This window comes from Triticum urartu, chromosome 6A (genome assembly GCF_056163025.1).
Source record: "Triticum urartu cultivar PI428250 chromosome 6A, HENAU_Tu73, whole genome shotgun sequence".
In the NCBI taxonomy this organism is placed as follows: domain Eukaryota; kingdom Viridiplantae; phylum Streptophyta; class Magnoliopsida; order Poales; family Poaceae; genus Triticum; species Triticum urartu.
The window spans coordinates 58,250,127-58,267,304 of NC_141878.1; the positions used below are offsets into that span (position 1 = coordinate 58,250,127).

Below are 17,178 nucleotides of genomic sequence, written 5' to 3' on the forward strand. Positions count from 1 at the left end.
TGAGAGATATGCAAAGCACTTCTAGACAGTTGAGGAGACTCCTGAGCCTGCCATTCCTATGGATTATTATGAACAAACACATGATGAAAATCCTGAGGAGGATGACGACGAAACCCTTGGTAGGGTCAAGAGACAAAGGACTGCAAATACCTTTGGTGATGATTTCTCCATGTACCTCGTGGATCATACTCCCACTTCTATTTCAGAAGCATATGCCTCTCCAGAAGCTGACTACTGGAAGGATGCGGTCCATAGCGAGATGGATTCCATCATGGCTAACAGGACATGGGAGATCACTGAGCGTCCCTATGGTTGCAAACCATTAGGATGTAAGTGGGTGTTCAAAAAGAAGCTTAGGCCCGATGGTACGATTGAAAAATACAAGGCTAGGATTGTGGCCAAGGGCTATGACCAGAAAGAAGAGGAAGATTTCTTCGACACTTATTCACCTGTGGCTAGACTGACCACCATTCGAGTATTGCTCTCGTTGGCAGCTTCGCATGGTCTTCTCGTCCACCAGATGGATGTCAAGACGGTTTTTCTGAATGGAGAGCTAAACGAGGAAATCTACATGCAACAGCCAGATGGCTTTGTGATAGATGGTCAGGAAAGAAAGGTGTGTAGGTTGCTGAAATCTTTATATGGCCTGAAGCAAGCACCTAAGCAATGGCATGATAAGTTTAATACAACTCTGACATCTGTTGGTTTCGTTGTTAATGAGGCTGACAAATGTGTATACTATCGCCATGGTGGGGGCGAAGGAGTTATAATGTGCTTGTATGTTGATGGCATACTGATATTCGAAACCAACCTCAAAGTCATTGAGGAGGTCAAGTCGTTTCTGTCTCAGAACTTTGAGATGAACGACCTTGGTGTGGCTGATGTTATCTTGAACATCAAGCTATTGAGAGATAATGAGGGTGGGATTACACTTCTGCAATCCCACTATGTTGAGAAGGTGTTGAGTCATTTTGGATATTCGGACTGCACACCATCTCAAACACCATATGATCCTAGTGTGTTGATTCGAAAGTCCAAAGGCACGGCTATAGACCAATTGAGATATTCTCAAATCATTGGTTCACTGATGTACCTAGCGAGCGCAACGAGGCCTGACATCACGTTTGATGTGAGCAAACTGAGCCGGTTTGTTTCCAAACTGGGTGATGTACATTGGCATGTTGTTGAAAGAGTTATGCGCTATCTGAAGGGTACTATGAACTATGGACTTCACTATACCGGATACCTGTCGGTACTTGAAGGGTATAGTGACGCGAATTGGATCTCTGATACTGATGAGATGAAGGCCACAACTGGGTATATGTTTACTCTTGGAGGTGCCGCTGTTTCCTGGAATTCTTGCAAGCAAATGATCTTAACGAGATCGACAATAGAAGCATAATTAACAACATTAGACACATCTGGTATCGAAGCAGGATGGCTTCGAGATCTTTTGATGGACTTGCCAGTGGTTGGTAAACCGGTTCCGGCTATCCTTATGAACTGTGACAATCAGACTATCATCACTAAGGTGAAGAGTTCAAAGGACAATATGAAGTCCAACAAACACATAAGAATGAGATTAAAAGCTGTCAGAAAATTAAGAAACTCCAGAGTGATAACGTTGGAATATGTCCAAACAGCTAAGAATCTGGCAGATCCCTTCACAAAAGGGCTATCACGTGTGGTGATAGATAATGCATCGAGGGAGATGGGTATGAGACCCACATGAGTTACCATGGTAGTAACCCAACCTATGTGATCGGAGATCCCGTGAAGTAGGACCTGGGAAAACAAGCTAGTGGTTAACTAAGGAGAGTATTTTAACTAACCCACTCCATTGGAGATGCACAACTCTCGGTAACTGTATGGCAGGTTGACTTTTGTCTTAATGTGTTCCAAGGCTTGTAAAAGCAAGATGCTATCCTACAGAGCGATCTTTGGAGGAACACACCTATATGAGCCTGACTACTGGTCATAGTCTATGAGATTAGGGTGATCTCTAGTAAGTTTATGAATGGGCCAGGAGTGACCAATATGCTCCACCCGAGGGGTCAGCCTTCGGTAGCCTAGTACTGGTAAGACACTTGGTGAAACTCCTTCACGCCAAATTGACAATTCAAGGCCTAGTCCATTGTTCAGTTGTGGAGGAGTGTAGCTATTTGTTCTTGATGGATGTTCAACCTTAACGGGTCTCCACTGAAAATACTGGTATATCAAAACAGAGTTTGAAACAGAGGACAACACCATGGGCCTTTGGGATCTGGTGGAGGATTGCTGAATATTAGTTGGGCTATAGGCCCACTTAACAATTTCAGAAAAATACCTAAGGGCCCATGTTGTCAATTGAGTGGTGGGAATTTTAGTCCCACATGGCTAGTTGAGAGAGATGTACACCAACTTATAAGGTGTAGGGATGGCAATGGGTACCCATTACCCGCGTACCCTGTGGGTAAAAACCCTATTAGGGTAAGGGTATGGGACAAAAAATTACCCATGGGTACTTAAATGGGAAAAATATCATACCCATCGGGTAGAGAGGGTACGGGTATGGGATCGTATAACCCATGCCCGCGTACCCATGTACCCATCTAAAATGTTGACAGGTGGGTTTCTGTTAATATTCCAATGTATTCATTTCCCCTCCTAATCACGCTAGGTAAAAACTCTAATGTGTATTCAAATTATCTCTATAATTTTTCATGATTTGGTGAACTTAAAGTGTATTCATATGTGTTGTTGTTTAACATTTTTATATGTCACTTTATAGGCAAGTATTTTTGTTTATGAGAATATGTTGTTGTTACAATATGTTGTTGTAAATTGTTGTTTAAAATGTGTTGCTATTAATAATTTATGATTATATATTGCTTTTTACAACTATTTTTTACTCAATTGATGTGTTGTAAACGCGGGTATTTTTACCCGTGGGTACCCATATACCCTGTCGGGTGACGGGTATGGAAAAAAATTGTACCCTTGACGGGTATGGGTATGGGTGATGGGTAAACTCAGGGCGGATGGGTAAGAGTATGGGATAGCTCCACCCGTACCCATACCCTGCGGGTGCCATCCCTATTAAGGTGAGCTCTTCTCCCACTAGTATGAGTTGGTGTGAAGGAAGGAGAGGTGTTCCACACGCGCGCTCCTCCTCCGCCGCCCGCCTCGTCACGACGCGCGCCGCGGGTTGCGGGAATGAGCCGAGCCGATGCAATGTTTTACCGGTCAAAATTGGAGAGTCCATTACAGACACAAAACGAATGTGAGACGTCATATTCATTGCGGAAATGAAAACATCCATAATAAATACGTTTTATTGTGGAGATGAAAACTTCTGTAATTAAACGTGTTTTATGGAGATGAAAAGTCTGTAATTAAATGGTTTTATTGCTGGACCGTTCTCCTACCCGACTGGCTATATATATGAGGCATCGCAGCTCAGCCACATACACTTCACACCTCCACTGCTCCCTGGTCGTTCCTTTCACTACTGCTGCCCTCGGTGATCCCATCCCGTCTACCGCGTACACGGCTGACGGGAGAGCAGGCCTCCGAAACCCCGCTTCTCCAGATCCTGTACGGGAGAGAGGCGATTAGGTTTGTGGAGAGCATCTCCTATGCGACTGCTCGCCTCGGTTCAACTACTTCATCTACGTCGACTACTTCTGCGTCACCTTCGTCTTCACCATGAGCACTGATGTAACGCCCTCGATGCGGCTATAGCTCCCACGTGTCGAGGCACGACTTAGAGACATAACCGCATTGAAAGCAATGTCGCAATTCAGGCAATCATTACAACATCCCATGTAATACATAATAAAAGGGGGAGAGGGAAAAAGTCAACCGTAGGGTTTGTTTTTAGATCTCAGATCTGGACCGGCTACTGTTCACGGGCACTGTTCATGGCGCGGAAAACGATGATGGCCGGCCGGAGTTCGTCGGAGGAGAGGCCGGCCGGTGAGGGGCGGCGGATCCGGCGACGAGGGGCGGCGGCGGAGCGGCGTGGGGCGGCGAGGTGGCCGGTGGGGTCCGGCCGCGGTCGCCGGGGCGGCGAGGGCGCGCGGTGGAGCGCGGCGCCGGCGGGGAGGCAGTGAGCAGCGGGGCGGCGACCGGCGAGCTTCGGCCCCCGGGGTCGGGGAAGACGAGCGGCGCGCGGGCGTGGCTCTTCGGGCCCGGCGAGGTGGAGAGGAGGGCCCGCCTCGGGCCTGCGGGCCGGCGGCGATGTGGGCACCGCACGGGGACAGATGGCAGGACGGGAGTGGCCGGGCGCGACGGGGCGGATGTTGTCCGGTCCGCACCGGACACGTCCGTCGGCGGCAGATCTGGAACTTTTTTTTCTAGGGTTTCGAGGGGGAAGACGAGATCCGAAAATGGAGGGGGTATATATAGGCATAAGTGGAGCTAGGAGAGTCCAAATGAGGTGCGGTTTTCGGCCACGCGATCGTGATCGAACGCTCTAGGACATGGAGCAGAGTTTGGTGGGTTTTGGGCCAAATTTGAGGGGTGTTGGGCTGCAACACACACGAGGCCTTTTCGGTCCCTCGGTTAACCGTTGGAGTATCAAACGAAGTCCAAATGATACGAAACTTGACAGGCGGTCTACCGGTGGTAAACCAAGGCCGCATGGCAAGTCTCGGTCCAATCCGGAGATGTTTAATCCCCACACACGAACGAAAGCTAGAAATGGCCACCGGAGAAGAACGAAGCGCCGGAATGCAAAACGGACAACGGGGAAAATGCTTGAATGCATGAGATGAACACGTATGCAAATGCAATGCACATGATGACATGATATGAGATGCATGAAAACGAAAAACAACACACGGAGACAAAGACCCGAACCCGAGAAATAAATATAACTTAACGCCGGAAACGGCAAGAGTTGGAGTACAAATTGGGAAAGTTACATCCGGGGTGTTACAACACTCCACCACTATGAAAAGATCTCGTCCCGAGATCTAGGAATGAAAGAACTCCGGGTACTCAGAACGGAGGTGATCCTCGCGTTCCTAGGTAGCTTCACGGTCGGAATGATGAGACCACTTGACTTTGAGAAATTTGATTGACTTGTTGCGAGTCTTGCGTTCAGTCTCTTCAAGAATAGCAACTGGGTGCTCACGATAAGAGAGATCTTCTTGGAGCTCAATGTCCTCGAAGTTGACGGTGCGGTCAGGCGTCTTGAAACACTTTCGAAGCTGAGAGACATGGAACACATCATGGACATTTGCAAAGTTTGAAGGGAGCTCGAGTTGATAGGCGAGGTCGCCTCTCTTGCTGACAATCTTGAAAGGTCCCACGTATCTAGGGGCAAGCCTCCCTTTGATACCGAAGCGACGAGTACCTTTCATAAGAGAGACACGGAGGTAAACATGATCTCCGATCTCGAAAGCCAAATCACGGTGCTTACTGTCATAGTAGCTCTTCTGGCGGGATTGGGCTGCTTTGAGGTTATCACGAATGACTTTGCACATTTCTTCTGCTTCTGTAATTAAGTCATTACCCAGCAGCTGACGTTCACCGGTTTCAGACCAGTTGAGAGGGGTACGGCACTTCCTGCCATATAGAATTTCAATAGGGGCCTTGCCCGAACTTGCTTGAAAACTGTTGTTATAGGAGAATTCAGCATAAGGAAGACAATCCTCCCACTTCATGCCGAAGGAGATCACACAAGCCCTGAGCATATCTTCAAGAATCTGGTTGACACGCTCGACTTGACCACTTGTTTGAGGATGGAAAGCTGTGCTGAAGCGGATGTTAGTGCCCATGGCCTTCTGAAAAGAATCCCAAAACTTGGAGGTAAAGATGCTGCCACGGCCTGAAGAGATCACTTGAGGAATATTATGCAGAGAGACAATGCGAGAGGTATAGAGTTCCGCCAATTGAGCTGCAGTGATCGACTCTTTGATAGGCAGAAAGTGAGCCACTTTGGTGAGTTTATCGATGACAACAAATATAGCATCATTGCCACGCTTGGACTTTGGAAACCCAGTCACGAAGTCCATTTCAATGTGGTCAAACTTCCATTCTGGAATGGCAAGAGGTTGGAGGAGACCAGCTGGCCTTTGGTGTTCTGCCTTCACTCTTCTGCAGACATCACATTCATCCACGAATTGAGCGATCTCGCGCTTCATTCGAGTCCACCAATAAGCTTTCTTGAGGTCCTGATACATCTTCGTGCTCCCAGGGTGGATGGAGAGGAGAGAATTGTGAGCCTCGTTCATGATCACTTTACGAAGTTCACCTTTGGGCACAACAATACGATCCTCGAAGAAGAGAGTGTCCTTGTCATCAAGGCGGTAGCACTTGTACTTGGACCGACTCTTGGCAATCCCAATCTTCACCTTTTTCACCATAGCATCAAGAAGCTGGGCTTGGCGAATCTGGTCTTCTAAGGTAGGAGAGACTTGAAGGTTGGCGAGGAAACCTTGAGGAACAACTTGCAGATTAAGTTTGCAGAAAGCTTCACAAAGCTCGGGTTGATAAGGCTTGAGAATCAGACTGTTGCAGTAGGCCTTTCTGCTCAAAGCGTCAGCAATCACATTGGCCTTGCCTGGAGTATACTCAATACTCGGATTATACTCTTGAATCATTTCGACCCATCGAGTTTGCCTTAGGTTGAGATTAGGCTGAGTGAAGATGTACTTGAGACTCTTGTGATCGGTGAAAATGTCCACTTTTCTTCCCAATAGAAGATGTCTCCAAGTCAAAAGAGCATGCACAACTGCCGGCAACTCGAGATCGTGAGTGGGGTAGTTCTTCTCACTAGGCTTCAACTGGCGAGAGGTATAAGCAACAACTTTCTTCTCTTGCATCAATACTGCGCCAAGACCTTGGAGAGAGGCATCACAAAAGACCTCGTACGGCTTGGATTCATCAGGCGGAGTCAAGACTGGAGCAGTGATCAACTTCTTTTTCAAAGTGTTGAAAGCAATATCGCACTCCGGAGACCAAACGTACTTGACGTGCTTCTGAAGAAGATTTGAGAGAGGCTTCGCGATCTTGGAAAAGTTTTCAACGAATCTTCGGCAATAGCTTGCGAGACCGAGAAAACTGCGGAGTTGCTTCACATTCTGAGGAGGTTCCCAATTCACAATTGCGGAAACCTTCTCGGGATTCACGGAAATGCCCTTGGCAGAGATGATATGACCAAGATAAAGAACCTCATCGAGCCAAAATTCACACTTGGAGAACTTGGCGTAGAACTGATGTTCCTTGAGTTTATCGAGAACCAAACGCAAGTGCTTGGCATGATCTTCCTTGTTCTTGGAGAAAACCAGAATGTCATCGAGATAGACCAAAACGAAGTCATTGGTGTAGGCGTTGAAGATGAAATTCATCATGCGAGAGAACGTCGGAGGAGCGTTGGCGAGGCCAAAAGACATGACAGTGTATTCATATGAACCAAAGCTTGTTCTGAATGCTGTCTTGGGAATATCTTCTTCACGAATGCGAATCTGGTGATAACCCATACGGAGATCAAGCTTGGAGAATACTTGGGCACCTTTGAGTTGTTCGAACAGCTCATTGATGTTGGGAAGTGGGTATTTGTTCTTGATGGTCTTCTTGTTCACTGGACGGTAATCAAGACAAAGTCGGTCCGTTCCATCCTTCTTCTTCACAAAAAGAACACCACAACCCCACGGAGAAGTACTAGGCCGGATGAGACCCATTCTTTCTTGCTCATCGAGTTGCTTTTTCAGCTCCTTCAACTCTTTAGGTCCGAGCTTGTAAGGACGTTTGCACACAGGTTCCGTGCCAGGCTCAAGTTCAATAACGAATTCAACTGGCCGGCGCGGAGGCATTCCTGGGAGCTCTTCTGGAAAGACGTCTTGATATTCGCAAACGACTGGAATTTGAGAGATGGCATCCAATTCGCCCTTCTCATTGAGAGAAAACAGACGAATGGTATTATCCCGAGCGGCAAAGACAATTACATCCTCAGACGAATGAGTCAATTGAATCTGTCTGGCAGCACAATCAAGATGTGCCTTGTGCTTAGAAAGCCAATCCATTCCGAGAATAAGATCAATATCCGAGTTGCCAAGAACCACCGGAGAAGAGAGAAATTTGTAATCCCCCAATGTGATAGAAACATCTGGGGCAAACGCGCTTGCATTCATAAATTTACCCGGAGAAACCACAGATAACTGTCTAGTCAAATCTTGCAAAGGCAACTCATGCTTAGAAACAAATGGCCTCAAGATGAAACAATGCGATGCACCCGTGTCAAAAAGAACTTTAGCAGGAATATCATTAACAGGAAGGTTACCCATGATCACATCTGACGAGTCCTCTACCTGAGCTGCATTCATCAAATTGACCTTGGCGGACTTGGGGTTATGCTTGACCACAGCTGTACTTGCCGATCTCACAGGAGGAGGAGGAAGACGCCTCTGGTTGAAACACTTGTTGGCATAGTGACCCTTCTGTTGGCACTTGTTGCACGTGACCTCTGAAAGCGGACGGTGATACGGAGCACTCGATCTTGGAGCTTGAGACGAAGCCTTGTTCTGAAAGCCAGGGTTGGGTGGGTGGGAAGAACCACTGCCACCTTTGCTCTTCTGCTGATACGGCTGACGGAACGGAGGAGGAGGAAGCCAAAACTTCTGCTGCTTGGCCACTTGAGTAGAGGAAGAAGGAGTACCATCTCTGACTCGCTTCCTGGAAGCATCACACCTCAACTGAGCAGCCTTTTGCTTCAGTGCCATGTTGTAGAACTCATCGTATCTCAAGGGCTCGAAGAGGACAAGAGCGAGCTGAATATCTTTCCTGAGACCACTCCTGAACTGGTATATCATGCTCTTCTCATCAGGCACGTCCTGCTTGACAAAGCGGGCAAGCTTCTGGAACAATTTGTTGTAGTCATAGACAGACAAAGAGCCTTGCTTCAGATTGCGGAATTCCTCACGCTTGCTTTCAACCACGCTCTGTGGAATGTGATGAGCTCGGAAATCTCGACGGAAATCATCCCAAGTGATAACACGTCCACCTCTGGAATCCTTGTACTACTGGAACCATTCTGCAGCTTGATCTTTGAGTTGGAAGGAAGCGAACTTCACAAAATTCCTCAGGCCTGACGTTACTGCACTCGAAATGCTTACACAGATCCACAAGCCAATCGTCAGCATCGGTTGCCTCAACACAATTACTGAAAGTCTTTGGCCCGTAAGTAAGGAACTGGTTGAGTGTAGCAAAGTGACTCTGATTGCTGCCTTGATTCCCTTGACTGCCTTGATTGCGCTCTTGGATAATTTGCATGATCAGCTGAGTGTTTGCATTGGTTGCGGCCATCACAGCTTGCCATGCCTCTGGAGGAGGTGGAGGTGGTGGCGGATCAGGATTCGGAGTCGTGCGCGTTGGAGGAGCCATCCTGAAGAGGTTGACCACCATTAGCACATTGACAGGTAAATATTGAAGCTGAATCCAACGGAATGAAAATTGCAACATATAGTCTTCACATCCGAACAAAATGAACGAATGCATTCTCTTCAAATGGTCACATATCCATCAATTGAGAAGCCACGTAGAATTAAGGTAGAGAAATAAATCAACAAGGTACGGATCAAGAACGAATAATCGGTAAGAAATCCCAATCTCAAACCAATATCCGTGGAAGAAGAACTAGAGCTACTAGAATTCCCACCTATGAAACTCCCGAACCTTTCCGGTTATGCAATCAGGTGTTGGGGATACAGGGGAAGCATAATATCTCACCCAAACTAGCAAATCCTACATCCAGCTGTATCCATCCTTCAACACATAACCAAGAAAACTTCGGAAACCATCTACCTCAACCTTCGAAAAGTATCCGTTATACAAGTTATGGCGATACTCCCGAACTCCCGCCCCAGTACTGGGTGGCGTCGAGGTTATCTCACCAACGAACTGCATAAAAGAGATTTTCGATGTCGGCGAACATATCTCAAGTATTCCAGAATTGCAACGATAAAATTATGATGACAACACCTCAGAGCTCAACTCCCCGGGACACTTCCACTAAACCCCTGACAGGAGGCACCAAGACAGTATTCTCATCATAAGCCATCGGAACAAATCCAAGATACTCGCGTGATCCTAAAATTTTTTTTAGTGAAATTTGAGAAGAGAAGAGTCAAAACTCTACGTCAGGATGCCTTACCAGAGCGATGAGGAGACTGGGAAGTAAAAAGAATTCCTAACTCTCCGATATATAATTCCTAAGTGACTCAAAACATTTTTCTAGACACAACTCGGCTGCTAAGACGATCAAGCAATGGGGCTCCTAAGGTCGGGGAAGGCTCTGATACCAACTTGTAACACCCTCGATGCGGCTATAGCTCCCACGTGTCGAGGCACGACTTAGAGACATAACCGCATTGAAAGCAATGTCGCAATTCAGGCAATCATTACAACATCCCATGTAATACATAATAAAAGGGGGAGAGGGAAAAAGTCAACCGTAGGGTTTGTTTTTAGATCTCAGATCTGGACCGGCTACTGTTCACGGGCACTGTTCATGGCGCGGAAAACGATGATGGCCGGCCGGAGTTCGTCGGAGGAGAGGCCGGCCGGTGAGGGGCGGCGGATCCGGCGACGAGGGGCGGCGGCGGAGCGGCGTGGGGCGGCGAGGTGGCCGGTGGGGTCCGGCCGCGGTCGCCGGGGCGGCGAGGGCGCGCGGTGGAGCGCGGCGCCGGCGGGGAGGCAGTGAGCAGCGGGGCGGCGGCCGGCGAGCTTCGGCCCCCGGGGTCGGGGAAGACGAGCGGCGCGCGGGCGTGGCTCTTCGGGCCCGGCGAGGTGGAGAGGAGGGCCCGCCTCGGGCCTGCGGGCCGGCGGCGATGTGGGCACCGCACGGGGACAGATGGCAGGACGGGAGTGGCCGGGCGCGACGGGGCGGACGTTGTCCGGTCCGCACCGGACACGTCCGTCGGCGGCAGATCTGGAACTTTTTTTTCTAGGGTTTCGAGGGGGAAGACGAGATCCGAAAATGGAGGGGGTATATATAGGCATAAGTGGAGCTAGGAGAGTCCAAATGAGGTGCGGTTTTCGGCCACGCGATCGTGATCGAACGCTCTAGGACATGGAGCAGAGTTTGGTGGGTTTTGGGCCAAATTTGAGGGGTGTTGGGCTGCAACACACACGAGGCCTTTTCGGTCCCTCGGTTAACCGTTGGAGTATCAAACGAAGTCCAAATGATACGAAACTTGACAGGCGGTCTACCGGTGGTAAACCAAGGCCGCATGGCAAGTCTCGGTCCAATCCGGAGATGTTTAATCCCCACACACGAACGAAAGCTAGAAATGGCCACCGGAGAAGAACGAAGCGCCGGAATGCAAAACGGACAACGGGGAAAATGCTCGAATGCATGAGATGAACACGTATGCAAATGCAATGCACATGATGACATGATATGAGATGCATGAAAACGAAAAACAACACACGGAGACAAAGACCCGAACCCGAAAAATAAATATAACTTAACGCCGGAAACGGCAAGAGTTGGAGTACAAATTGGGAAAGTTACATCCGGGGTGTTACAACTGACGCCGATCGTGCGGCTGCCGAGAAGGCCGCTACGGACAAGAGGATCGCCGACGAGGCCGACGCCTCCGCTGCTGCTATGGCCGACTGGCCTACTGGAGGGTATAACACATTTACACCGCTCATGTTTACTTTCATGTGTGCAGTACTAGTGGTTAGCATAGATGTTTCTACTATCTGCCTAGTACGTGCGTACATCATCAAAATTCAGTATGTCATTAGCACTGCCTATGTCATATTTATGATTTATTATTGGATATTAAATTAATCAAACAATTGCTTAATTTCTCAACAATCATCACCTCCCACAATGTCGCTCGATCCCATTACTTAGTAGGTTCGCAAACAATTGTAAAACAGGTTTGGAGCACTCCAAATGCCACATTCACATTCTTGTTTTGTAACAAAGTTGGTTTTTTTTGTTATCTATTAGATCGGAGATGGTCTTGAGCCTTGACAAAGGTCAGATACCATCATAAAGATAGTACCTCATGGTGTGCTCATTCCAATTGATGGTATAGTTGCATGCAGGAGCTTCACCCGCATACAACTCCACAAGCAATGGGACCGCTGCAGCATGTTGATGACATTTTGTGACTCGCATGCCAAAGAAAAAGTGTCAAGTCCAAACGTCTTGTGATACAACTACTTCAAGATTGATGGCGAACTTTTTATGACGGCCCTGGTATTGACCTTGTTGAGCATATGGGTACTTCTTCCATTTTCAGTGCATGTAATCGAGAGATCCGAGCATGCCTGGGAACCCTCTTGATTCTCCTAATACCTTCAGCCTTATTGTGTCTTTGGTATTTGGATCTCTCAAGTACTCCAATACAAACTCCTTGACCACTACTACAACAAATCTGACCATGGTTTGGAGGCATGTGCTCTTAGACATGCTAAGGTACTCATCTCACTGGTCTATGGTTGTGCCATACGTAAGCATCCACATAGAAGTCGTGCACATCTAGAGATCAGAGAACCCAATGCGGCCAACGACATCCCTCTTTAGCTTCAAGTAATCATCAGAAGCCCTAACACCTTCCATGATGTGCAAGAAGAATGGTCCATGCATCCGATATCGACATTGGAAATAGTTGTCGAATAGTGCATCCGGGGCAAAGTACTCATCAGGGATATCAACATGCCCATGTGTCTGACGCCGATTCAACACTCGATGTCCCTTTTTTGAACCCTTGAAGTTGAGAACATGCTCCTCCGCACACTCCATTTGTTCAAGAATCGCCATCAATGTCGCAGTCCCATCCTCATCTTCGTCATCATCAAATGAAGACAAATCCATGAACTCGACATAGAAGTACTCCTTGTCTAAATCCATTGTGTTTGCTTCAGAGTAAACAATGAGAACCTCAAAAAATTGCACTATGGCATTTGTTCTGACAATTGTCGGGCGTGGTGCCTTATATGGCATCCGTAGGGGCAAAGGGTACCTGGGTGGTGACCATATCCGGGGTAGTACATCGGTGGCAGCCGAGAAGGCCTGGGTGACGTCCCGGGGGTCCTGCAAGGCTTGACAATGTGGGGAGTCTATACATACGACGGCAGTGGCGGTCTCCGTGAGCAGAGATTGAGTGCGGAGGAGGGAATTATTGTGAAAAATACGGCTATGAGTGGGGTTTAGATGGGACATTGGTGTTAGAGTCCGATCGACATGGTCGACGTCCAGAGTTCCCCGAAGCTCCCACCTATTTGGGGTCTGAGGGATTCTGGATGTCTGGACTAGTCCGGCCCAATTTGGTGAGTCGCTTTGGATGCCTAGAAAGTTCCCGGATCATCCGGTCTGGACATTTGGGGGTGATTTGGTGAGTCCCCTTGGAGATGCCCTAAGTGGGCCATGGACTTGCTAATCCTCACTAATCCCCTCCCTGAATTTCAGGGTGTGAGCCTCCCATTCCCTTCTCTTTGGCATGCCACCTCATCATGTAGCTTTTATTTTGTAGATTGGTCTCTAGTTTTTTTTTTTGAGGGGTAGTAGATCGGTCTCTAGGTGTAGCAAAGTTCTTATCCAAGTGAGTGGAGGCCCTTTTATTTATAGGATATAGTTTTGGAAAATACATGGGATCCACTGGTCATGTTACATCGGTGCCCTTGCCTTTATTGAGTTTTTGACATGCCAGGGGAAGGGAGATAAACAGCCAAGGCACCTAATCACCCTGTTATTGTTTCATGCGCTTGTTGTTCTTGCAAATTCTGTAGGTGTGCTAGTTCAGTGTTTCATATGTGAACTTCCGCATATAAGATCAAGATCAATATTTCTAGCACAGCTGTAAAGTAATTTATATCTGAATAAACTTCATCCAAAATTGCTAATTAGTCTACCACAGGCTACAAGCCTACACCTATGCATAAATAAATCATTAACAAAAAAACTATGTATAGGTAAATCAAGTTAACGACGAGCAACAAGACTTATCAAGCGACTTCTCTACGTACGTAATCGAATATCAGAGCGAGTGATCCAGATCGTTGCCTGCACATGGCCGTCCCTCTAGCTATCACGTCGATGATGAGAAGAGAAGATGCCGTCCATGCCGACGCTACCGCCGGAGTTGAACATGACGTCGGCAAGGTCCAGCGCCGGGTAATCCGTGTCCCTCGCTGCGGTGGACACGCTCGTCTGCATGCCGGCGCTACTCCCTCCGCCGGCACCGGAGCCCGCCACAACGCCCTGGAAGCTTGCCGGCATCCAGCCGACGCCGAGGTGCATTGATGTCGACACGGCCGCCTGCTCGGTGGGCGCCATGAAGTGGTCCGCAGGGGCCAGGCCGGAGCCTGTCGCGGCGGTCGGAGAGTTGGTAGCGGTGGCTGTGGCGGTGGCGGTGGGAAAGTTGAGCAGCGGGGTGGTGGAGGTGAGGCAGCTGTGGCTGCCGCAGTAGGTGACCTCGTACATGAAGGGGTCGTCGTCCAGGCGCTGCACCTTCTTCTTGGCGTCGCACCCGTAGTAGTTCTTGTGGGTGCACCGGTAGTAGCTCCTGTTGGTTACATCATGCATGCAGTTTGATCATCACAAACTCAGATTGTCATGTATGCTATGCAAAGCCTATTAATTTGCAAACATGCACATACTAGTTTGCACGAGTGTTGGGTTAAGTAATTAAGTACTCCTTTTTGGTCAAACTGAGAGCAAAATTTTAGTTGAAGTACAGTGTGCTACTGAAATCTGCATTCATAGTTCTGGAAGTGTGTACTCAGTGACTGTGTGTACTACACTCTCTTACCAGAAATGTCCAGTCTTCCATGAAACTACGGGGTTGCTGACTAATCAGGCAGTCAATATATTTACTGTTGCTGCTCTCCCAACGTAATCGTTGGGGTGGAGAAACCGGAAAATTTTGGAACAGACTGATTGAAATGTGAATCAGTCAATTGGCCCCGCATAGACGAAAGTTGATAAATAGTTATTTGTGTAGAAGTGTATGCTCTAGCCAATGCAACTAAAAAACCGATCTGATGAAAAAATTAGACAATACATTTATATGTCATCAGTTTGGTTACCTTGGGAACCTAGAGCCGAGGATGTCCTTCTGGCCGTACTTGCGCCACGTGTAACCGTCGTCCGGTGGAAGCTCGGTATTGCCATTCCGGTGTGCCGGCACCAATATCATCTCCCTCTGCCCGCTGTCCCTCCTAAAAAACACATTATTTGATTAATACTATGAATTAGTATGAATTAGTAGTCTAGGAAACTCAAACGACTTAATATTTCTTGCACAAACTAGCTAGCTAGGTCTTTCATCATGGGGTCGGCTATCGAACATCGGGGTAAAAAAATGATTTAATTGAATTTCCGGCAATATCCAACAGACCACGATCTTCTTCTTCCCCTTCAACATCTGCTCGCCGACCCGCCCTCCCTTTTCTCTAACCCCGACATGATGTTGTCGTCAGTGACCTCCCCCTCCAAGGTACCTGAATCCTTCAACGCTCGGCCTCGCCGGCATCCCAACTTCTCGCTGGCGCTAGCCGTGCGAGTGTCGTCTCTGCCTCGGAGGCTGCACATATTCGACTGACGCGTGAAATGATTTCAAGCACAGGAAGAACAAGCAACACGACGAGCAATGCTACACGCACGGATGATTTTTTACGGGATCAACGCAGTGGTTTTGTTGGTATGTTTTTATTGGATAGCAGTAAGGTGAGGGCTCCCTCCCTGGGGGGGGGGGGGGGGGGGGGGGGGTAGAAGATGATTAGTTAGAAAATACCCCGTATAACCTCTGTAAAAGCTCACAACACGACTAATAAAGTCATGGATCCTCACCGAGTCTTATACTAATCCACCCATATACCCGACATAATTAAAAGTGCATGCTTCGGGTCGCCGTGTAAACCCTCGTGTCGTCTACCTTCCCCGTAGCGCCCGGCGACTTGGCCAGAAATTCGCCCCTACGTCGCTGTCGCAGAGAACATTCGCTGCGCGCGCGGGGCTACGAAAGTTTCCGTGCCATGACGTGGTAAAAGGTCCCCGTGTTTGAACCGTTGACCCCCAAAATCTAACGACGACCGAGTGACCGACAGTGCCGTACGTGGTACGTACGGGCTCACGCACGTACCTCCTCCTGCCCTGCCGTGGCTGGGCCGTCGGCGGAGACCTGGACGGTGCCAGCCTCCTCACCGGGCCGCCGGAGGTGCCCGCGACGTCCGCCGCCGCGCGCGCCGCGTGCGCTGGCGCTCGCGCACCGGCCGGCATGTGGAATGGCTCCAGCAGATGAGTTGGAGTCTCCCCGAGAAGCTGGCTGGCGCCGGCTGCTTCCTCCGTGCTGCGCAGGCGCAGGAGGTCCAGCGGCCCGCCGCCGTCGAGCGGGCGCGCAGCCGCGGCCACGTTCACGGCGCCCACGCCGTAGTTCTGCAGCAAGCGTATGGCCGTGTTGTAGGCGCGGACAATGCCGTGGCAGCGCGCGGCGAGGTAGGCCGGGTCGTTCTGGGCCGCCGGGAGGTCGCCCATGAGCTCCCCGGCGAGCCGGAAGGCGTCGCCGATCTGCGACAGCACGTCGTCCATCCCTCCTGGCAGGTCGCCGCCGTGGATCGCGATGCCTTCCCTTCCACGACGATCCAGGTAGCCGAGCAGTGGTGCAAACGGAGGACCACGTGAGTGCGGCGCAAGGACGTGCATGAAATTGCGCTGAGATTTCGTGCTACGAGGTTGAGAGCAAAGTGGGTGCAAGATTTTGTGTCACGGCATGTACGGGTAGAGACGAGTTATATATAAGTGAGGGCACCACCGCACCATAAGTAGTAGGAAACAGCGTGGCACGTACTTGGTTAGCAGACCAGGGCGGGTACCGGAGAAAGAACGGGTCATTGGTCAGTGAGGGGACTAGATCAATTTACTACTAGCTTAATGTTGGCCATTGCTGGTCGGGTGGTCATTTTCTCACTACGGCTTGCATGGTTTGGGTCATGGGGAAGACCTTGAAAGTTGAAAGGGGCATTCCAACACATGGAAGGGTCTTAGTTCCAGCATTAGTTTTCTTCACTCCTTTGGCCAAGGACTTCTCGAAGGTGTTTTTGTTGTTCAGCCTTTTTCGTTTGTATAAGATTCGCGCAAACTAAAAAGACTGACTGACGTGTGGACGACAACACCACTAGCATATCTGTGATCTTTGTTTAGAACGAAGGAGCAAGCAGCGCCCAGGCTTTCAA

At 49.0% G+C, this 17,178-nt stretch overlaps 1 protein-coding gene across 1 annotated transcript; it reads right to left on the bottom strand.

The window, feature by feature from the left end:
* Nucleotides 1-13,807: 13,807 nt before the first annotated feature.
* On the bottom strand, nt 13,808-16,700 carry LOC125515455 (uncharacterized). Its single transcript, XM_048680922.2, has 3 exons — nt 16,089-16,700; nt 15,034-15,165; nt 13,808-14,510 (listed from the first exon to the last, which is right to left on the bottom strand). The coding sequence occupies exons 1-3, from the start codon at nt 16,646-16,648 to the stop codon at nt 14,027-14,029; spliced, it is 1,176 nt and encodes a 391-aa protein (XP_048536879.2). The 5' UTR covers nt 16,649-16,700; the 3' UTR covers nt 13,808-14,026.
* Between the last annotated feature and the right edge of the window lie 478 nt (nt 16,701-17,178).